Below are 19,289 nucleotides of genomic sequence, written 5' to 3' on the forward strand. Positions count from 1 at the left end.
ACTCAAATGGTAGAGCACTAGCCTTGAGCTGAAGAGCAGAGGGCCAGCGCCCAGGCCCAGAGTTCAAGCCCCATGACCCACCAAAAAAGAAAAAAAGAAAAAAGAGGAAAAAAAGACTCTGTTCAGAGCTACTTTATTCATAATAATTCCAAGGGAGAAACAGCTGTCCACTACAAGGAGCATGATATACATATGCAGAGTATTCACAAAATGCAACATGACTTGATGGATTAAAAGGAATTCAACTTCTTGTACATGAAAGAGCATAGATAAGATGCAAAACAGATTGCTGAGTTAAACAATGTCAAAGAGGAAGTAGTGCTGTGGGTCAAGTGGTAGAGTGCTAGCCTTGAGCTGAAGAGGTGAGGGATAGCGCCCAGGCCCAGAGTTCAAGCCTCACAATTGACAAAAGAAGAAAGAAAGGAAGAAAGAAAGAAAGAGAGAGAGAAAGAAAGAAAGAAAGAAGGAGAGAAAGGAAGAAAGAAAGTAAGGAAGGAAGGAAGAAAGGAAGGAAGGAAGGAAGGAAGGAAGGAAGAAGGAAGGAAGGAAGGAAGGAAGGCAGGCAACAGAAAAAAAAAGAAAAAGAAAAAAGAACGTCCAAGAATAGGTACTGTATGAGCCTCTTCTTATGAAGGTATAGAATAGTATAAACTAATGTAAGGTGAGAAAAGAATACTGATTGCAAGAGGCCTAGTGATGAAATGAGTGGGATAGGACTTTTAGGATGATGATGATGCTCTACTCTATCAGAGGAGCTGGGGAGGGCAGGCATATGCATCTGCCATATTAGCAAAAATAAGTGAACCCCAAATGAACAGAAGAAGATGGGGATAATGTAGTCATAGTATTTAATGCACACCTTATGAAACTAGGAAAATTAAGGGAGGGATTGAGGTGGGAGGATGGGGAAGAATGATGAAAAGGTGATGTCAATCAAGATGCACTGTACTTATAAACTGATTTGTTGAATAGTAACCTCTTTGTACAACTACTTAATAAAAAAATACATCTGCGGGTTCTGCACTTATGAATTTATTTTTATTTTTGTGTGTGCCAGTTCTGGGGCTCAAATTTAGGGCCTAGGTTCTGTCCCTGATATTCCTTTGCTCAAATCTAGTACTACCACTTCAGCCACAGTTCCACTTCTGGCTTTTTTTTTCTAATTTATTGGAGCTAAAAAGTCTCCTACCTGGACTGGCTTTGAATGACAATTCTCTGATCTCAGCCTCCTGAGTAGCTAAGATTACAGACATGAGCTACCGGCATGTGACATTTAAAAAAATTGTTTTAACCAATAAAAAATATTCTATGAAATTACATCTGTAATAACTACAAACTTTTTCATTGCCATTATTTAAACAGTACAATTGACAACTGTATATGTAGCATTAATATAAGTAAGCTAGACACTATTTAAAGAATATGGTAAATTCTATGCAAATACTATGCCATTTTATATAAAGGATTTGAGTATCTATGAATTTTTATATCAGGCATTCTGGAACCAATCTCTTGAATACTCCAAAGGTGTATAAACTCTTAAGAACTGCAGGTAAGTTTTATATCAAAAGGAAAACGTATAAAAGTACTGAACTCTAATTCATGATATATATGCTGAAGCACTTAGGGGAATGTGTACTGGTATCTCCAATTTACTTTGAGATGTATCAAAAAAAAACAAAAAACCAGATCAATTAGTGGATAGAGAAGATGGACACCTAGTGACAAAGCAAGCCAAGTCAAGCTACCTGTACTGAATATACACAAATCCTCTGTAGTAACCTTCAACTTTTTATATCAAATGTTTTCAGAATAGAATTTTTTTCATAATAGAATGTTGAGGAACCTCCATACCGCTTTCCAAAGTGGCTAAACAAGTTAACATTCCTACCAATAGTGTAATAGTGTTCTCTTTTGGCCACATCCTCACCAGCATTTATTATTGTTAGTGTTCTTGATAATGGCCATTCTAACTGGGATGAAGCAGAATCTCAATGTTGTTTTGATTTACATTTCGTTTATGGCTAGAGATGTTGAACAATTCTTAATGTATCTACTGGTCATTCTTACTTGTTCTTCTGTGAAGTCTCTCTTTAAGTCTTTAGCCCATTTATTAATTAAGTTGTTGTTTCTTTGAGAGTTTATTTGCAGGAGGATAATTTTTTTTTCTCTGTCAGTTGTAAGGCTTGATCTCTGCTGTCTCTGCACTCTTCAGCTCAAGGCAAGCATTCTATCACTTGAGCCACAGTGCCATTTCCAGTTTTCTGGTGGTTAATTGGAGATAAAAGTTTCACAGACTTTCCATGATCCTTAGATCTCAGCCTCGTGCATACCTAGGATTACAGGTGTGAGCCAGCAGCACCCAGTTGGGAGGTTAATTTTTTTAAGCTCTAAGTATATGTTAGATATGAGGCCTTTGTCTGATGCATAGGTAGTATCTATTTATCTCGCTAGCTATGTCCTTTGCCGTGCAGAAACTCTTCAGTTTGATGCAATCCCATTTATCCAGTCTTTCTTTGATTTGTTGTGATTCTGGATCTTTACTTAGGAAGTTTTGATCTGTGCCTAGAAGCCCTAGTGTTTTCCCTACCCTTTCCTGTAATATTTTCATGGTATCTGGCCTTATATTGAGGTCTGACCCAGCAACTCCTGGGCATTTATCCAATAGAACACAAACAAGGCCACACTAAAGCTACCAGCACAACCATTTTCATTACAACATTGTTTACTCTAATCAAGCTATGAAATCAACCCAGATGCTCTTCAGGAGATGAATGGATCAAGAAAATATGGTATGTATACACAATGGAATTCTATGCCCCCATAGGAAAGAATGATATTGCACCATTCATAAGAAAATGGAAAGACGTAGAAAAAATTGTATTAAGCGAAGTAAGCCAGACCCAAAGAAACATAGGTTGCATGGTTTACCTAATTTTATTAATTAGAATGTGTCCACAAATCTAAGTAAACACAATGGATGGCAAAAGACAAAAAATTACACTTAGCCATGACAAACACTCCCACAGTGAGACAAAAAAATATTCTTCAAAGTGGATCACAAAGGCTCAATAGCTATATGCATATGCTCATATAAAATGATGTTTATTGAAATGAACTCCAAGAAAGGGAAAGAAGAGACTTCTTATTTTGCTTTTTGGTTTTTTTTTCTCCTTTGTCACTGTTTTTTGTTTCTGTACCTTTTGTCTTGTATATAAGTTTGTCTGTTGTGGGAAGGTAAGGAGGAGCATAGAAACGGTGGGACAAAGAGTGAACAAATGTAGCAGTAATGCACATCAGATACTATGTTGAAATGAACTATACAACTTGTCCATGAGAAGGGTTGGGAGGGAGAAAATAGAAGAAGTGACACTATTCAAGAAGGAATGTACTCATAACCTGACTTATGTAACTAACCTTTACAATAAAATAAAAAGAAAAATTACTACAACCAATAATAATAATAGAAAGTTGAAACATTAGTTTTGGTTTGCTTTGTTTTATGGTAGAGAGCTACCCAGTAGCAAAAAAAAAAAAAAAAAAAAAAAAAAAAAAAAGGCCAAGCAATGGCATGAGGCCTTAAGTTCAAGCCCCAGTATCAGAGAGAGAGAAGAAAAAGTACTTTGGAGAGAAGGTATTTTAGAACAGCCTAGATGCCTACAATCTTGTTTACTAGCTTGCTTTAGGTTGTTTAAGGAAGAGACCTGCTATATCTTATATTGTACACAGATGACATCCATATATCAGCACATTGGACATGTGGGCTGTCTTCACATGGTATCTGAGGGGAAAAGGTATGGCTGAAGTTGCAGGTGATATAAAAGGAGGCATGTATGACAGAACAGAATCTTTGCTTTCTCTTTTGAGTAAGATCTCTAGCTCTGTGAGGTGTTATCCCTGTGACCTTGGGGAACATGCTTAGGCCTCAATTTCTTTGGAGATCACAAGGATCTGTTTTTCACCTTCTTTATTGCTCTGGCAATGCTCTGTCTGGCTTCTCATACTTATCTTGGGCTTTGAGAGTGCCATTGGGGTCCTTCTGCCCAGTAGGTCTCTGCTGACAATCCTTGTGAGAACAAGACTGGGGGTGGAAGGATACATAAAGGATACATTTGTTCTAAGAGGACTTATTTTTCCTTACTATAGGGGCCTACAGTACCCTACAGTCCTGTGAAACTGTGTTGTAATTTTCATTCTTATCCCCTCAAACAGTTAAGACAACTGCTATTTAATAATTATCTCTAATGAAGCTCAGAGAGGGCGGCTTCCAGTGCCTAGCACAACCTAACATAAGGCATCTGATTATTAAATGGACAACTATGAGCCTTATGTTCATGTTTGTCTGTTTGCATGTTGGTACAAGGGCTTAAACTCAGGGCCCTGTACACTTGCTTGGCTATTTCACTAACAGCTAGTACTCTACCATTTGGGTTATACCTCCAGTCTAGCTTTTTTGCTGGCTCACTGGAGATGGAGTCTCTCAGACTTTTTTCTGCCCAAGATGACTTTGAACAGTACCTACAGTCATGTGGGTATAAGATTTCAACCTTATACATTTTGTTAGGTTCTGTCCTTCAACCCAGAACACATCTTTTCAAATTTGTCAATGTTGACGTGGCCTGCAGAGCCTCCAGTGAATGAAGCTGGAGGAAGGCGGCCTCCAGGTAGGCCCACTGTGCATTGTGAACTTGGTATATCCATCAGTCCTCCCTACAACCTTGTGCTTTGAAGTTTAGACTGCCTTTTTTTCTCCATGAACAATTCAACTTCATGCTGTAGTTTTCTTAAAGTGCTAGAGATTGTTTTTACACATGCTCTATCAACGAGCTACATCTCTAATGCCATTCAACTTTTAAGTACCAGATGTCTTGGAAAAGCCTTGAGAATAGTTTAGTGAGAGATGACCAAAGGCTGCAAAAATACTGACCTTAGGGTAGAAAGCCATATTATAAAGTCACATTACATAGTAGTTAATAAGGGAATGCTGACCTGTACTACCACACTATAACTCATTTCAACTAATGTAACTACAATTTAGTTAATGTAATTCAATAATGCAATTTTTAGTGGGATGTATTACATTTGAAGAAATAGGAACTAAGGGAAGTGATTTTTTTCCACTGAAAATAAGAAATTTCACAATTTACCTTCTATGATAGGATAAGTCTATATATTAAAGTATGCATATTTGCCCTTCAAGAGACAAATTTTTAATAAGTTTTTTATTGTGAAAATACCATACAGAGGGGTTACAATTACATGAGCAAGGTAATGAGTACCTTTCTTATCAAGCACTGTTGCCTCCTCCTTTGTTTTTCCCCTATTATCCCTGCCCTCCCATCTCCATGACTACACTCCCCCACTCAATAGACTAATTTTTAATATAATGCCTTCCTTTCTTCTTCCTCCCTTTCTTTCTCTCCCTTTCCCTTCCATTTCCTCTCATTCCATTTTAGTAGTATGGGACTTGAGTTCAGGGTCTTGCACTTACTAGACAGAGCTCGACCACTTGAGCCACACCCTAATCCCTTTTTATTTTAGATTATTTTTTGGATAGGATCTTACACTGCCTAGACCAGTCTGCACTTTCCCCTCAGTTTTCAATGATGATCACACATAATGAGTGTGATAAAAATGTTGATTGCCTATCACGTGCCCTGCTTTTTCCTTTCTAATAGAATTCTGACTTTACTGGGGTTTCCAACATAACCAGACGATTTCTCCAAGGTTCTCTGATCAGATGCTTTGCCCAAACAAGGGAGAACCAAATGACCAACAAAATACAAGGCTGAAATATAGTTTAAGTGAGCACGATCACATTCATTAGCAATATTATGACTCTGTGAAGTAAATATTACTGTCATTACTTCAATCTACAAATGAGGAAATAACCATTTTGGGTCAAATGAGTTATGTCACCTATAGGTCCTAGATTCAAACCTGTCCCTTCCCTAAAGCCTCTGGTATCACTTCTCTAATACATGCTAGTTCTCTAGGCAAAATCCAGATGCAAAAATCAAGTCTTAACAGCTTTGGTCTAGCATGGTGACTCATGCTTGACTCATTGCAGTACTTGGGAGGGATAGATAGGACTACAGTTCGAGATTAAAAAGCAGGAGACCCTATCTGGAAAACAGCTAAAGCAAAAAGGGCTAGAAGTATGGCTCAAAGTGGTAGAACAGGTACAATTAGTAACATGGGGGTTTATAAAGACTAAAATTTAAAACATTAAAAATATGGTTCAAAAGTCAATATTTTATACATTAATGGCTATCTCAACCAGGATACAATACCCAACCAAAACATAAACAATCAGATCAGTATTTTAGTAAGTAACAAATAGTACCTTGCTGAGTTTGGAAGTTGGTATTTTGGTCATTTTTCTTAATACTCATTAATATTCACAATCGGCTCAATATAGCGGAAAGGGGGAAACGAAAATTAGAGTTAATTGCCACTGCTGTTCCATCAGTAATAAAAATGAGACACTCCGAATTCCATTTTTAACAAGGCTAGCCTTCACTTGTTCTGTATAGAAGAGTTGCAATCGGCCACACTTCAAACGGACCACCATTCTCTCCTAACTCAGTACCTTCTTGGTGATTAAAAATGCAGTAAGTACTAAATACGGAAAGTTCAACCTGTGCCTACTCTTGTTCACATGAGGGACTAGTCAGTAGCTCTCTCAGTCGTCTTCTGTGAAGACTCTTTTTTTTTAATTTAATTTAATTTTATTTGTGAACATACTGTACAGAGGGGTTACAATTACATGGGCAGATAATGCGTACATTTCTTACCAAGCATTGCAGCCTCCTCCTTTGTTTACCCTTCACATCCCTTCCCAGCCTCCCCCCTCCCAATCCCAATCTCAATCCCAATCCTTCCCCTCCCTCCCTCCCCCCCCCCCCCCCCCGCACCGACGTTGTAAAGCTAGTTTTGGACATGACAACTTGTACTTCTCATTGTTGCAACAGGTCCACCTGTATCCTTAACCGACTTGTTTTTCCCCATCTCCTCCACAAGTTATACTGACATCAAATATAGTGAAAGCAGGGGTTATACTGTGGGGGAGGGACATACAAAGCAACAAAGAAGTAATCTTATAAATGCGTTAGAAACACATGCATGAAAGAAAAAAAACATTAAAATACATATCTAAGGGTTCATTTTCTTAACATCACATTATCTGACCTTTTCCGCTTGACTCATATATATACTAGATATTGCAAATAAGGGAAACCATGGGACCTATGTTTCTTTGGGCCTGTTAAACCAAGGTCATGCTTTCCTCAAGACAGACGGGGCTCTGAGCAAGTCAGAACCAAGTTCAGCACAGAGTCGAGGAATGAACTTCCTCTCCTCCCTCCTCCCCCCCTCCCAACACACACCCTCGTCCTTCCAAGGCTGCACCAAACGCCGCGGCGAGGAGCAGCTTCTCCAGACCCTCCAAACCCTGAAGCGGTCCGCAGTATCTCGTAAAAGCTCATCTATTCCTCTTAGATGTCTGACCTCTCGGAGGAACCTCTATCTAGGAACATTTAGGTAACCCTTCTGTGGCAAGAGGACGCACGCTTCTTTCCTTCATGATACTGCAACAACCCATCATCCTTACCAAAATAACAGAAACAAGGCAGATGAAGCGCACGCTCCCCGTCGCACCAGGCCGACCTCCGCCTTCTCCATCGCGACTAAAGCTGACCCAGGGGGACGGAGTCCCGGGCTGAGCACAACCAGCCCACCCGCTCCGGCTTCCGGGATCGCTGGAGGCCCCACCCACCGCCTGACGTCAGGCGCCGGCAGGGTCCCGCCCACTTCCCACGCGCGGACAAGAAAGCCCCGCCCTTTTCGGGAAGCGGTCGCAGAGGACGGCAGCCGCCCGAGCCGAGACGCAGGCGCGGCTAAGATTCATGTGCTTTAGCTTCCGCGGCAAAACCTCCAGACGCCCAGGTGGGGAAACACGGAGGTGGGCCGGGCAGAAGTTGCTCCGGCCTCTTCGCCAGGACGGGCCAAGGGACGACGACGACGGGTGTGCCACCCACCACGGAGCTCGGCGGGCTCGGGGGCGCCGTCCAGGCGCAGCCCGCGCCCCCGCCCCAGCTCACCGCGTCCCGTCGAGTCCACCTGCGCTCCGGTGCCGGTCGGGGTGAGGAGCCCCCGGGTGGCGCGCTCGTCGGCCGCTCCGCTCCAGAGGCCGCCCGAAGGGAGCGCGGCTGGCGCCAGGGTGTGGACTACCCTCTGCCCCCGCCCCCTGCCCGGATGGAGGACTGGGGCGCTGCCCCGAGCCTTAGTCACGGGGTTTTAATCCTGGAGGCCTGCCAATGGAACCGCGGCGGCCTCGAGTAGCTGGGAGACTCGCACCCCCTGCCTCCAGGGAGGGACTGCTTGGCCGGTCGGGAAAACGGTGGCTAGGTTTGGCGGGGTTGGAGGATCGCAGATCCTGTGGGTTAGCTGGGCTAGAACCACGGGGAATTACTGTGCATCTATACAACAGGGCTGGCGAGGAAGAAAGGGGATCTTTTTTTTTTTGTGTGCTTCTTTATTCGACAGCTGTGGGATCACAAGCAAAATAGGAAATGCTTAATTAAAAAGTATACAGTTATGTGCACAATGTTTGCATAGTGTCAAAAGATGCGTGTGCCAAGAGAATGTGACATCTGACAATAGACTCGTGTCACAACTACACAAAAAGAAAACATTAAGCGCACCAGAAAATGAGCAGCCTGATTAAAAGTGGGCACAGGTCTCAACAGACACCTCACCGTGTAGATGGACCCATAAAAAGGGTCATTAGCAAAACACTATATATATATTTTTTGGTCGGTCGTGGAGCTTGAACTCTGGGCCTAGTCGCTGTCCCTGCGCTCTTCAGCTCAAGGCTAGCGCTCTACCGCTTGAGCTACAGCACCACTTCCGGTTTTCTAGTGGTTTATTCCAGCAGGAAAATACAATTTAAAACAAGGAGATACTACATACTTTTTACAATGGCTAAAATCCAAAATACAACAAGTGCTGCTGAGGTTGTGGGGTGACAACAGTTCTCATCTATTCGTGATGGGAATGCAAAGTGTTAGGGCAACTTTGGAAAAGAGTTGGGCAGTTTTTTTTATTTTTATTTTGCACAGGTACTGGAGCTTGAACTCAGGGTCTGGACACTGTCCCTTAGCTTATTTGTTCAAGGTTGACATTGTATCAGTTGAGCCACACCTCCACTTTAGCTTCTTGGTAATTAACTGGAAATAGTTTCATGGACTTTCCCACCCAGGACTCAGGCTGGTTTCAAACTGCAGTCCTCAGGTCTCAGCCTGAGGACTGAATAGCTAAGATTATAGGTGTGAGCCACTGGCAACTGACCCAGTGTGGCAGTTTCTTACAAAGCTAAGTCTTGATGATAACAGTTGCACATTTTGATGTTTACCCAAATATAAATAATGTATTGCTAAAACTTGTATAATATTTATTTTATTCAGTTAAAAATAGCTTCTAATTTCTCTCAAGACTTCATCTTTGACTCATTTGTGTGTTACTTATGTTTATTTGTAGCATATATTGATTGTTCAAGTGGGGTTTTATTTTGAAATTTTCACACATGTAAATAATGGATCCTGATCAGCCTCACCCTCTCTATCCTTTCCTCTCATTCCCCTTTCCCAAAACAATTCCAACATATTTTGTTGTTCTGTTTTCATGCATGCAAATGAACTAGTAGACTATTCTCATTCGCCTGCTTCATTAGCCTCCCCCACCACTGGTACCCACTCCCCTCATCTGAGCCTGTTTTCATAACTGTGTATTTGACTTCCAAGTCTAAAAAAGCAAGGTTAAGTCCTTTTGGAGTTTGAGGTCAAATCAGTTTTATGCCTTTCTCTCAGTTTATAGTGATTGCGAGTAAGCTTTGGTCTTCCCTGCCTTGCAGCTGCATCATTCCTTTCTTTGGCTTTGCCCTCATATGAAAGCTCAGCCTTCTGCCTGTTCTTTCTGGATCTTCTCTTTGTCTTAAATTTCCCTCTATATCCTCTTGTAATAATGACACTAGTCATTGGATTTAGGCCTACTCCAAATCTAGGATGATCTCAAGATCCTAAATTACACCTGCAAAGCAATGATTTTTCCAAATAAAATAGCTTTCTCTAAACTGAGGATTAGAGCTTAGCCATAACTTTTTTGAGGGTGCACTTCTATCCACTATAAGGAATAATTTATGTATAATAGAATTCATGAGTTTTGAGTGGTTCATTTGAGTAGTTTTGACAAATAGATGAGTTGCATAACTGCCACTAGAGTCATGATTCAGAGTACCTCCAACAATCCAAAGAGTTACCCTTGACTCCTTTTTTGACCAGATGTTGTAGTACATACTGGCCTGAAACTCACTGTGTAGTACAGGCTGGCTTGAACTTTAAATTCTCCTATCTCTGCCCCTCTGGTAATTGAAATTACAGGCATGCCGCACAACAACTGGCATTTCCCATGAATTTTGTAGTCAGTCTCTCAATGACCTCTAGTCATTGATAACCATGTATCTGTTAGTATAGTTTTTTCCTCTCATGGTGCCCTGTAAGTGGAATACATACATATATGATATGTCAACCTTTGTATCTGGCTTCTTTGGCTTAGCACAGTGCTTTTGAGAATTCATCCATGTTATATCTATTAGTGGAATAAATAGGTTTGAAAATTTTTAAATATAAAATATGGTTGCAGGAAAGGCACAATGGTGCACAACTATGGTCATTTTGCCATTTTTGAGTCACCTTCCTCCTATTCTGTGTATACCTGCACAGATTTTGTTAAACCCTTGCCTTCTTCACCTCACTTCTGTGATAACAATATTCTGGTAGTGAACTTTTGTAAGTTACCATAAAGCTAGTCAGTGCAGCTCAGAGTCTGAATCATCCAAGTGCGCTCTCTTGTACAAGTGGAAATCCGAGTATATTCTCATGAACAAGTGTTGAAAAAGAAGAACCAAAACCAAAAGCATCGCTACTCAGACATGCATTAGCCTGCTTAATAATTGTACCAGCATTATTGATTCTCATTTCCCAGGCAAATTGAGATTTAGTAGCAATGTCAAGTATTTTTGGCCTATTATAATGAATATTTTGGACAATACAAGCTTTTATTGGAAATCTAGGAAGAATGTTATTTTTTGGTTTAGCAAGATACCAAGCTGGTTAAGTTCAAATTAGACGTTCCAGTATACAATTAGACGTTCCAGTATACATTCTGTGGACTGTGTTTCTTAAAGCCTTTGCTGTGCTATTCTGATCTGTGTGTACCCAGTGGTATTTTAGTTCTCAATGTCTTCATTATGCTGGTTGGATATATATGTATGAGGCTCAAATGAACCCCATGTTCACACACAGTTTTATGGTACTGCTTTGCTGTGCTCATTTCTCTCTGTGTGACCTCCTCAGTACTTTCTGGCTCCATGAGACTTATTCCTACTCTGCATACAGAAAGCTGAAACTTTAGTTGCCCACTATGCTGCATGCTTCTTCAAGTGCAACCTTTTCTAGAGCCAAAAGATGGGAGGAAAGAGAGAAAAAGAAACAAGAAGACTGTCCTCGTGGGACTACAGTATTCCTGTTTGGATGAGGAGGTTTTACTTTATCAGTGTTTTGGCTTTGTAGGTTTTATTTGCTGCCACAGTGGGATTTCCTACAGACTGGTTTGTGACAGAAAAGAAAGAAATATTAGGGACAATACAGAATTAAATTCCCACCATTCAAGCCAGAACTAGAATGTGTCTCTGGAGTTTTTCTGTTCTTAATCATGCCTACAGAATTTTGAGCTATAATGAGTTCATGCTTAGGAATACTAGAGTAAAAAGTCAAACTTATTGCTAGAATGGTTGTACCTTGAATTATACTTTTCTTGCCTACTTCCTGCTGATAGTTTTTAGACTCTTGATCGCAGCTCTTCAGTATTCTGTCCTGACTTTATAGCTACATTCAGTGGGAGGGGCAGGATGAGTCATGCTTATCCCAGAAACAGAATGTGGACTTTGCTTTTATTTCTATAAAATGAAACAAAACTGAATATCCAGATACTTGTACTTGTGAGTGGTTCCAATCATTGAAGCAATGAACTATTTGATTATTCATTAAGACAGCAGAGAGAAGTTTTGAGATTATACTTCATATTAAAATTTAATAAAGACAGGGTGAGAAAAATTATAAGCTAACTCAATTCATTAACACCAGTTAATAACATTTAATACAATAGAATTTATTAGGATGTAAAAAAGTAACATTAGATGACCAAAGTAACTTTCTTGGTCTTTGTTTAAAGTTTGAAAATCAGTAAAGCAGTCAACAGAATTTACTGTATTAACTGATGAAAGTTAAAAACAAGTTGGGCAGCCATGGTTTATGCCATAATTCTAGCTACTCAGGAGTCTGAAATCTGAGGATCACAATTTGAAGTCAGTCCCTGGAAAGTCCATGAGACTCTTATCTCTAATTAACCACCAAAAAGCTGAAAGTTGAGCTATGTGTTGGTAAGTCGTAAGGCAGTAGGCTTGAGCACAAGAGCTCAGGGACAGTGCCAAGGCCCTGAGTTCAAGCTCTAGCAAGGGCTACCTAGTGAAATCCTGTCTCAACAAACAAGCAAAGGGGCTGGGAAGGTGGCTCAATGGTAGAGCGCTTGCCTTGCAAGCCTGAGGCCCTGGGTTCGATTCCTCAGCACCATATAAGCAAAAAGAAAAAAGCCGGAAGTGGTGCTGTGGCTCAAGTGGTAGAGCGCTAGCCTTGAGCTGAAGAGCTGAGGGACAGCGCCCAGGCCCAGAGTTCAGGCCCCACAACCGGACCCAAAAAAAAAAAAACAAACAAGCAAATAAGACTGTCTACTCAGGTGCTGGTGGCTCTCGCCTGTAATCCTAGCTATTTAGGAGGCTGAGATCTGAGGATTATGCACAGTTCAAAGCCAGCCCAGGCAGGAAAGTCTGTGAGACTCTTATCTCCAATAACCCACCAGAAAACCAGAAGTGGTGCTATGGCTCAAGTGGCAGAGTGCTCACCTTGAGCTGAAGAGCTGAGGGACAGTGCCCAGGCCCAGAGTTCAAGCCTCAAGACCACCGCCAACAACAACAAAAGACTGTCCAGATTATGTTTTAAAATATTTGGTAGAATGTAGTAACAATTCATCATACCATGAAGCTGTAAAATCTTTTCACATTAATGAGATCAGGTAACAAGATGAGGGTGCCCATCACCACAGGAAGAGAACACTGAGCTCAGAGATTCACTGCTTTTATAGAAAGCTGTGCTTAGCCAGAGAAAATTCTTGACCCCCTTCCTTGATGATGTTCCTTGCAAACATGTTCTAAGAAATAGTTCCAATAGCATACAGTTATGTAACAACTGTATGTGCTTTATAAAAACACAGAATGGCAGAAAATGTACAAGAGTTGGAAAAGATAAAGTGATCATTATCCAAAAATGAATTATGTTGAGTGGACATGCAAGCTCCCAGAGCTGGGGGATCTCCAGGTCCTCTTGGAGAGGAAGAGGACTGCAGTGTCCACATGGATATTCAGTGCTGATCTATAGAAAAGATAGTGAACCTGAGCAGCATCTTAACAAAGGAAAGAAAACAATTCCCTTGCTTAGATTTTGAAAAGCTGGTGATGGACAGTGCTTGAGTATACACCATAATATATACGTATAGGTAATGAGAAAAAAAAAAAACCCAGGCTGCTACAATTTGGATATGGTTTGAGTGTGTCTTTCAGAAGTACGTTTGCTGGAAGCTTAGTCTTCAGTATGTTGATGTTGAAGTGGTGGAACCTTTAAGGGGTGGGGCCTGCTAGAAGGTGATTAGGTCATTGTAGTGGCTGTCCAAGGGAGGGAGAGTCTCAAGAGCAGTTTGTTATAGATTGAGCCTGGACCCTAAATCTCTCTAGCTTCCCATCTTGCCTTGTGATCCCTTCCTCACATGCTCTAGCCATTGGGATTCCATTTGCCATGAGGCACACCATGAAGACCAAACAGGAGAGGCTACCTAATCTTGGACTTTCAACCTGCAAAAAAGTGAGCTAGATAAACTTTTTTTTCTTTATAAGGTATCCAACTACAGCTATTTTCTTATAACAGAAAACAGATTAAGGACATGGGTTATAAAGTATTTTGCCACACTAGCAAAATTATTTTTCTTTTTCTTTTATAGTTCTATTCCATTTTCATGCTTCTCACCAAGTTTTTACATTGTTGTTGGGCAAGAGAGTCCACCATGGTGCTGGTCCTTCCTGCAAGTACTTGTTTTTTATAAGAAAAATACTTGATGGCACTTTTCCTCATATGCATAAGCAGCAGCCTCAAAGGATGAGTCAACAGTTCTTAGAGGCAAGGAACAGCTGGCTTCTGCTTTCTGTGAAAAAAAAAAATCAGTGACTCTCCATGCTTGGTATTCCCTTCCTGCAGTGCAGCGCCCTCATGTGCAGCCATCTGTGACAAATCTTTTGCATTTCCTTCCTGGGGCTGAGGAGAAAACTAACACAAGCGAGTATGGTTAGTGTTTGTTAAAATAAACTCTCTTATCTCTGACCCCAAAAGCTCTATCTTCTGCTAGACTCCATGAAATTGGACTCTAGCCTCTACATATCATTAAATCCTCAAACTACATAGATCTCCAATGGGTAGTTCTTATGTACATTTTTCGTTGGCAGTGTTTTATGTGCCAGCAATTTATGTTACACATGACACCACATTATTATTCTATGAAATTTATAGTGTTAAAAAGGTGATGTAGTTTGCTTAATGAAACTCATATTTTGGGGGTTTCCTTGATTAAAGAAATTCTGTTGGTGATGTGTGTGTGTGTGTGTGTGTGTGTGTGTGTGTGTGTGTGTGTGTGTGTGTGTGTGTGTGTGTGTGTGTGTGTGTGTGTGTGTGTGTGTGTGTGTGTGTGTGTTTGCCAGTCTTGAAGCTTGAACTCAGTCTGGCCTCAACGTTAGCAGTCTACCATTGAGCCACACACAACTTCACTTTCACCTTCTGGTGGTTAACTGGAGATAAGAGTCTTACAGAGTTTCCTGCCTGGGCTAACTCTGAACCGCCATCCTCAGATCCCAACCTCTTGATTACAAGTGTGATCCACCAGCACCCTGCCTTACTTGGTGATTTTTAACAATCTACTTAGGATAAATTATCAACAGTAAGGTTAAAGTAGTAAATATGATTTTGATGACATTTTTCTTTATAAATTATCTCATCACTTCTAAAAAGAAAAAAATTAGTAATAATAGAAGAAAATAAACCTGCATGTTCCAAACCATTGATAGTTTGAAGTGGAGAATTTGCTTCTTGGAAACACTGATTTGGGGGACCCAAATATAGGTAACTTCAGGATAGCTTTTAAACCCTTAGATTTGATTTTGCTGTGTAAAATATTGAAAACCAAGGTATGAAAGTTATCATTTGGCTGTTGATCACAAAGTCTTTATACACATCATTAAATCTAACAATCTGGAACTGGTAGGAGATAGAAATCAAGATGGTTAAACATAAATCTAGTATAAGGAAGTAATTATAAGCTGAACGCCATTAGCTCATGCCTGTAATCCTGGGTACTCAGGAGACTGAGAACTGAAGGTTCAAAGACAGCCTGGGCAGATAAGTCCCAGAAACTCTTATCTCCAGTTAGACAACAAAAAGCCAGAAATTGTGTGGTTCAAGTGGCAGAGCACCATCCTTGAGTGAAAAATCCAAGCCAGAGCATAAAGCCCTGAGTTCAAGCCCCAGTACCAGTGCACATGCACACACAGAAAGAGGGATCAGAAGAAGGAAAAGGAAAGAGGAGGAGGAGAAAAAAGAAGGAGGGGAGGGAGGAGGAAGAGGTGGAAGAAGAAATTGTGAGAAGTGACCATAGGCGTAAATCGAAAAGAGCCAGGCTCTGGTAATCCTAGCTACTCTGAAGGCTGACATCTGAGAATCACAGTTCATGTCCAGCCTAGGCAGGAAAATCTGAGACTACCATCTCCAATTAACCACTAAAAAGCTGGAAGCAGAGTTGTGGCTCAAGTGGTAGAGTGCTGGCCTTGAGTAAAAAAAAGCTCAGGACAGAACCCAGGCCCTGAGTTGAAGAGTTCCCCCCCCCCCCAATATCTAGAAGGCACCTTGAGGGATAAGGGAAAGCTCTCAGGAAAGGACAGGTTGGGAAGGTTCTTACTTGTTGGAGAAGATGTGGCTCAGCTCACAGTGGGCTTGCTGGGGTTGGTCTGAAGTGGCAGAGATGCAGTAGGTCACTATGGGTCATGCAGGGGTGAGTAGTCTACTGCAGAGGGCACATTTACTCTGCCAACCTCTCCAGCCCAGGTTGTAGAGCACAGTCAACATTAAAGCTTCCCAGTAGAGAGATTGGTTAGGGTCAGTTTCACCCCAACCAAGCTGCAAGGTAGCAGGCTGTGCATAGTTGGGCAGGCTTCCTGGAGGTCCTCACGCCATACCATGTCCCTCTAACTGTGCTTGAACCCACCCAGTGGGCTCTGTCCCTTGCTACCCTTCCTGACATCTCTACTCCACCATGAAGAAAGCAAATTTCTGCTTGCTTTAGAGGTGTGATTGATGGAATTTCATTGTTCATCACAGCAGTATTAGATGGAGCTAAGGAATAAACTGGTAGTCGACACCTGAAATATCCCAGCCTGCTTTTTTTATACATGTAGTTAGTTAGCTGTAGTCTTATCTGACCACTCTGCTAGTCTCCATGTGTTAAATGTTACTGGATCCAAGTCTGCAGCCAAACCTTACCAGGCCATATATTGCTGATCTTTCTTAACAATGCAGCCTTAGGAGCATGACTTAACCTCTTGAATTCCACAGAAGTACAGCTTCAGTTAGCCTCTTTCCACACTGAACCCACAGCTCCCTCAGGAAGTACAAAAGTAGATGACAACTGGTTCGAAATTCCCCCCCCCATACTCATGTAAGCAGCATGCCAAATGTCCTTTGAGAGGGTTAAATACCAAGCAACTAAAAGATCCCCTCCTCAGTGTCAGAATATCAAACCTTTCATGTAATTTCTGATTGTGGCAGAAATTCTAATTAAGGTGAAAAATTAGTAAAGAGAAAGAAGTTTCCTGTGATGGGGAAGACTGGAGCTCCTCACTTCTTGTCAGTTCTCAGAACTGCAAACCAGTCTTCTTTTCTTAATGGACACACATTCCTTTTGAAATCAATGACCATCTTTCTCTCATGCTCCCCATCCTTCATGAAGCAGTTCTAAGTGGTGCTTTGCTTTGGATTCTGAAACACTGGACTCTTTTTAGTATTTGACACCTATGCCTAGGATTTGTGCAGCAGAAAACATTGCAAAGGTTACCTTCACTTCACCCAAAAGGATGTAGTTAGTCAATGCATGAAGACCCCCTGCAAAGGTATTACCAGCTGGCATCCAACTTCACATAAGAGAAAGAGTGTTTTGTGAAATTAGGGCCATGTATTATCTGGAATTCTGGGTTTATTTCTGTGTTCAGACTAGAACTATTTTGGTAAGATGAAGGCAAAACAAATTTTAAAGTTTTATGAAATTTCCTTGATAAACTAAAGAAACCTATCCCCGGAACAATTCTGAAGGAAACCAGATTCATAGAATTTTTGTACCTTATAGGCAAATTTGGTTGGTAGCTCATGCCCATAATCCTAGCTACTCAGGAGGCTGAGCTCTGAGGATCATGGTTTGAAGCTAGTCTGAACAGGAAAAGTCCATGAACCTCTTATTTTCAAATCACCAAAAAGCTGAAGTAGAGCTGTCGCTCAAGTGGTAGTGTGTTAGCCTTGAGCGAAAAAGCTCAGGAACAATGCCCAGGCCCTGAATTCAAGCTTTAGGTTTAGCACAGAACATGCTCTCTCTCTCTCTCTCTCTCTCTCTCTCTCTCTCTCTCTCTCTCTCTCTCTCTCTCTCTCTCTCTCTCTCTCTAACTTGTCAGCCTGGCATCTGTGACCCATGCCTATAATCAACTGAGGAAGGTAAGATCAGAGAAAGTTCAAAGCCAGCCTGGAAAGAAAAGTAATTGAGATTCTATCTGCAATTAACTATCACAAAGCCAGGTTGAAGTGTGGCTCAAGTGGTAAAGCACCAGTGGGGCAATGTGCCAGGGCCTACCTGGAGGCCTTCTTCCCTCACCTTCAGTGCTGGGCATTGGCCCTGTTGGAGCTGTTTCCTCTTGATGTGTGGGCTAAATCAAGGAAGAAGAATCAGACAAATCCATGACAAAGATTGAAAGATTGTGGCCTTTTAAATACTGGGGAAAATCTGCTGCTGGCCATTTTGGATTTGATCAGACATAACTGTATCAGTTCTTATTTCTATCCCCTGAGATTCCTCTACCTAACTGATCAGTGTACATCTTCATTTTCCATATTTGTGGTAGACTCCATGCTCCACTCAGGACTCTTGAGTGTAGAAGACAGCAACACTGAGGATGAAAGATTGGGTTCTAAAGGCAAGCAGACCTGGGGCTTCATCCTAGCTCAATGGTTCTTTACCAGGAAAATATTCTTACTTCCATCAAGCTTTTCCAGAGAGGAAGAAACTGGAATATTACTACAGATTGACTATTTCTTTTTTTTGGTCGGTTGTGGGGCTTGAACTCGGGGCCTGGGCGCTGTCCCTCAGCTCTTCAGCTCAAGGCAAGCGCTCTACCACTTGAGCTACAGCGCCACTTCCGGTTTTCTGGTGGTTTATTGGAGATAGGAGTCTCACGGTCTCTCCTGCCTGGACTGACTTTGAACCGCGATCCTCAGATCTCAGCCTCCTGAGTAGCTAGGATTACAGGCATGAGCCACCAGCACCCGGCATCAGGTTGACTATTTCTTATCCAAAATGGGACCAGAAGTGTTCTATTATTTTTTTTTCTTTCAGGGTTTAGAACATTTACCCTCCAAAGTCTACACCAGAGGGCAGCAAATATACATCTGGCTCCCAGTCTTGGCACCCTTGCACTGGATTTAAAAACTTGTGATCCTGGACAGAAATAGTTTGTGAGTGCCATTTCTTGATGTACTTTGCTGAATATTACGATTTCCACACGAAATGTCCTCCACACGCTCATCTTTTGAGCAGCATACAGCAGTGTTCAAAGGTGGATCCTTGAGATGTGATTGGAACATGAAGGTTCTGAAGGCTCATAATTGAGTGAATGATTAATAGTGGAAGCGGTAGGAGGTGTGACTAGTTGGAGGAAGTCACCGAAGGCTTGTCCTCAAAGGCTGCATCTTGTCTCTTAACTCCTTCCCTGCTCTTGTCCTTCCTGGGTCTCTCTTCCTAGCTGCTGTTAGGTGAGCAGCCTG

The 19,289-nt window shown here is 41.5% G+C and overlaps 2 protein-coding genes across 7 annotated transcripts in view; both read right to left on the bottom strand.

Annotated features, from left to right (window-relative positions):
• Positions 1-8,210, bottom strand: part of Ripk1 (receptor interacting serine/threonine kinase 1) — a 42,337-nt gene extending 34,127 nt beyond the window's left edge. For 4 of the 6 annotated variants that reach the window (XM_070024687.1, XM_070024684.1, XM_070024686.1 and 1 more), the window contains exon 1: positions 7,613-7,749. The gene's annotated coding sequence lies outside the window, so the exon portion shown is untranslated. Of the gene's footprint in view, positions 1-6,346; positions 6,412-7,612; positions 7,750-8,102 lie in introns of those variants that run through there. The other 2 variants (XM_070024683.1, XM_070024682.1) reach the window with 2 other exon arrangements.
• Positions 8,211-12,126: 3,916 nt separating this feature from the next.
• The window catches only part of Nqo2 (N-ribosyldihydronicotinamide:quinone dehydrogenase 2), a 102,227-nt gene continuing 95,064 nt past the window's right edge, over positions 12,127-19,289 (bottom strand). Inside the window, exon 7 of the mRNA XM_070024693.1 lies at positions 12,127-14,367. Coding sequence (XP_069880794.1) covers positions 14,263-14,367 — 105 coding nt within the window. The 3' untranslated portion in view covers positions 12,127-14,262. The remainder of the gene's footprint in view (positions 14,368-19,289) is intronic.

The sequence above is a fragment of the Dipodomys merriami genome, unplaced genomic scaffold (assembly GCF_024711535.1).
Source record: "Dipodomys merriami isolate MVZ:Mamm:240054 unplaced genomic scaffold, mDipMer1.0.p SCAF_16, whole genome shotgun sequence".
NCBI lineage: Eukaryota > Metazoa > Chordata > Mammalia > Rodentia > Heteromyidae > Dipodomys > Dipodomys merriami.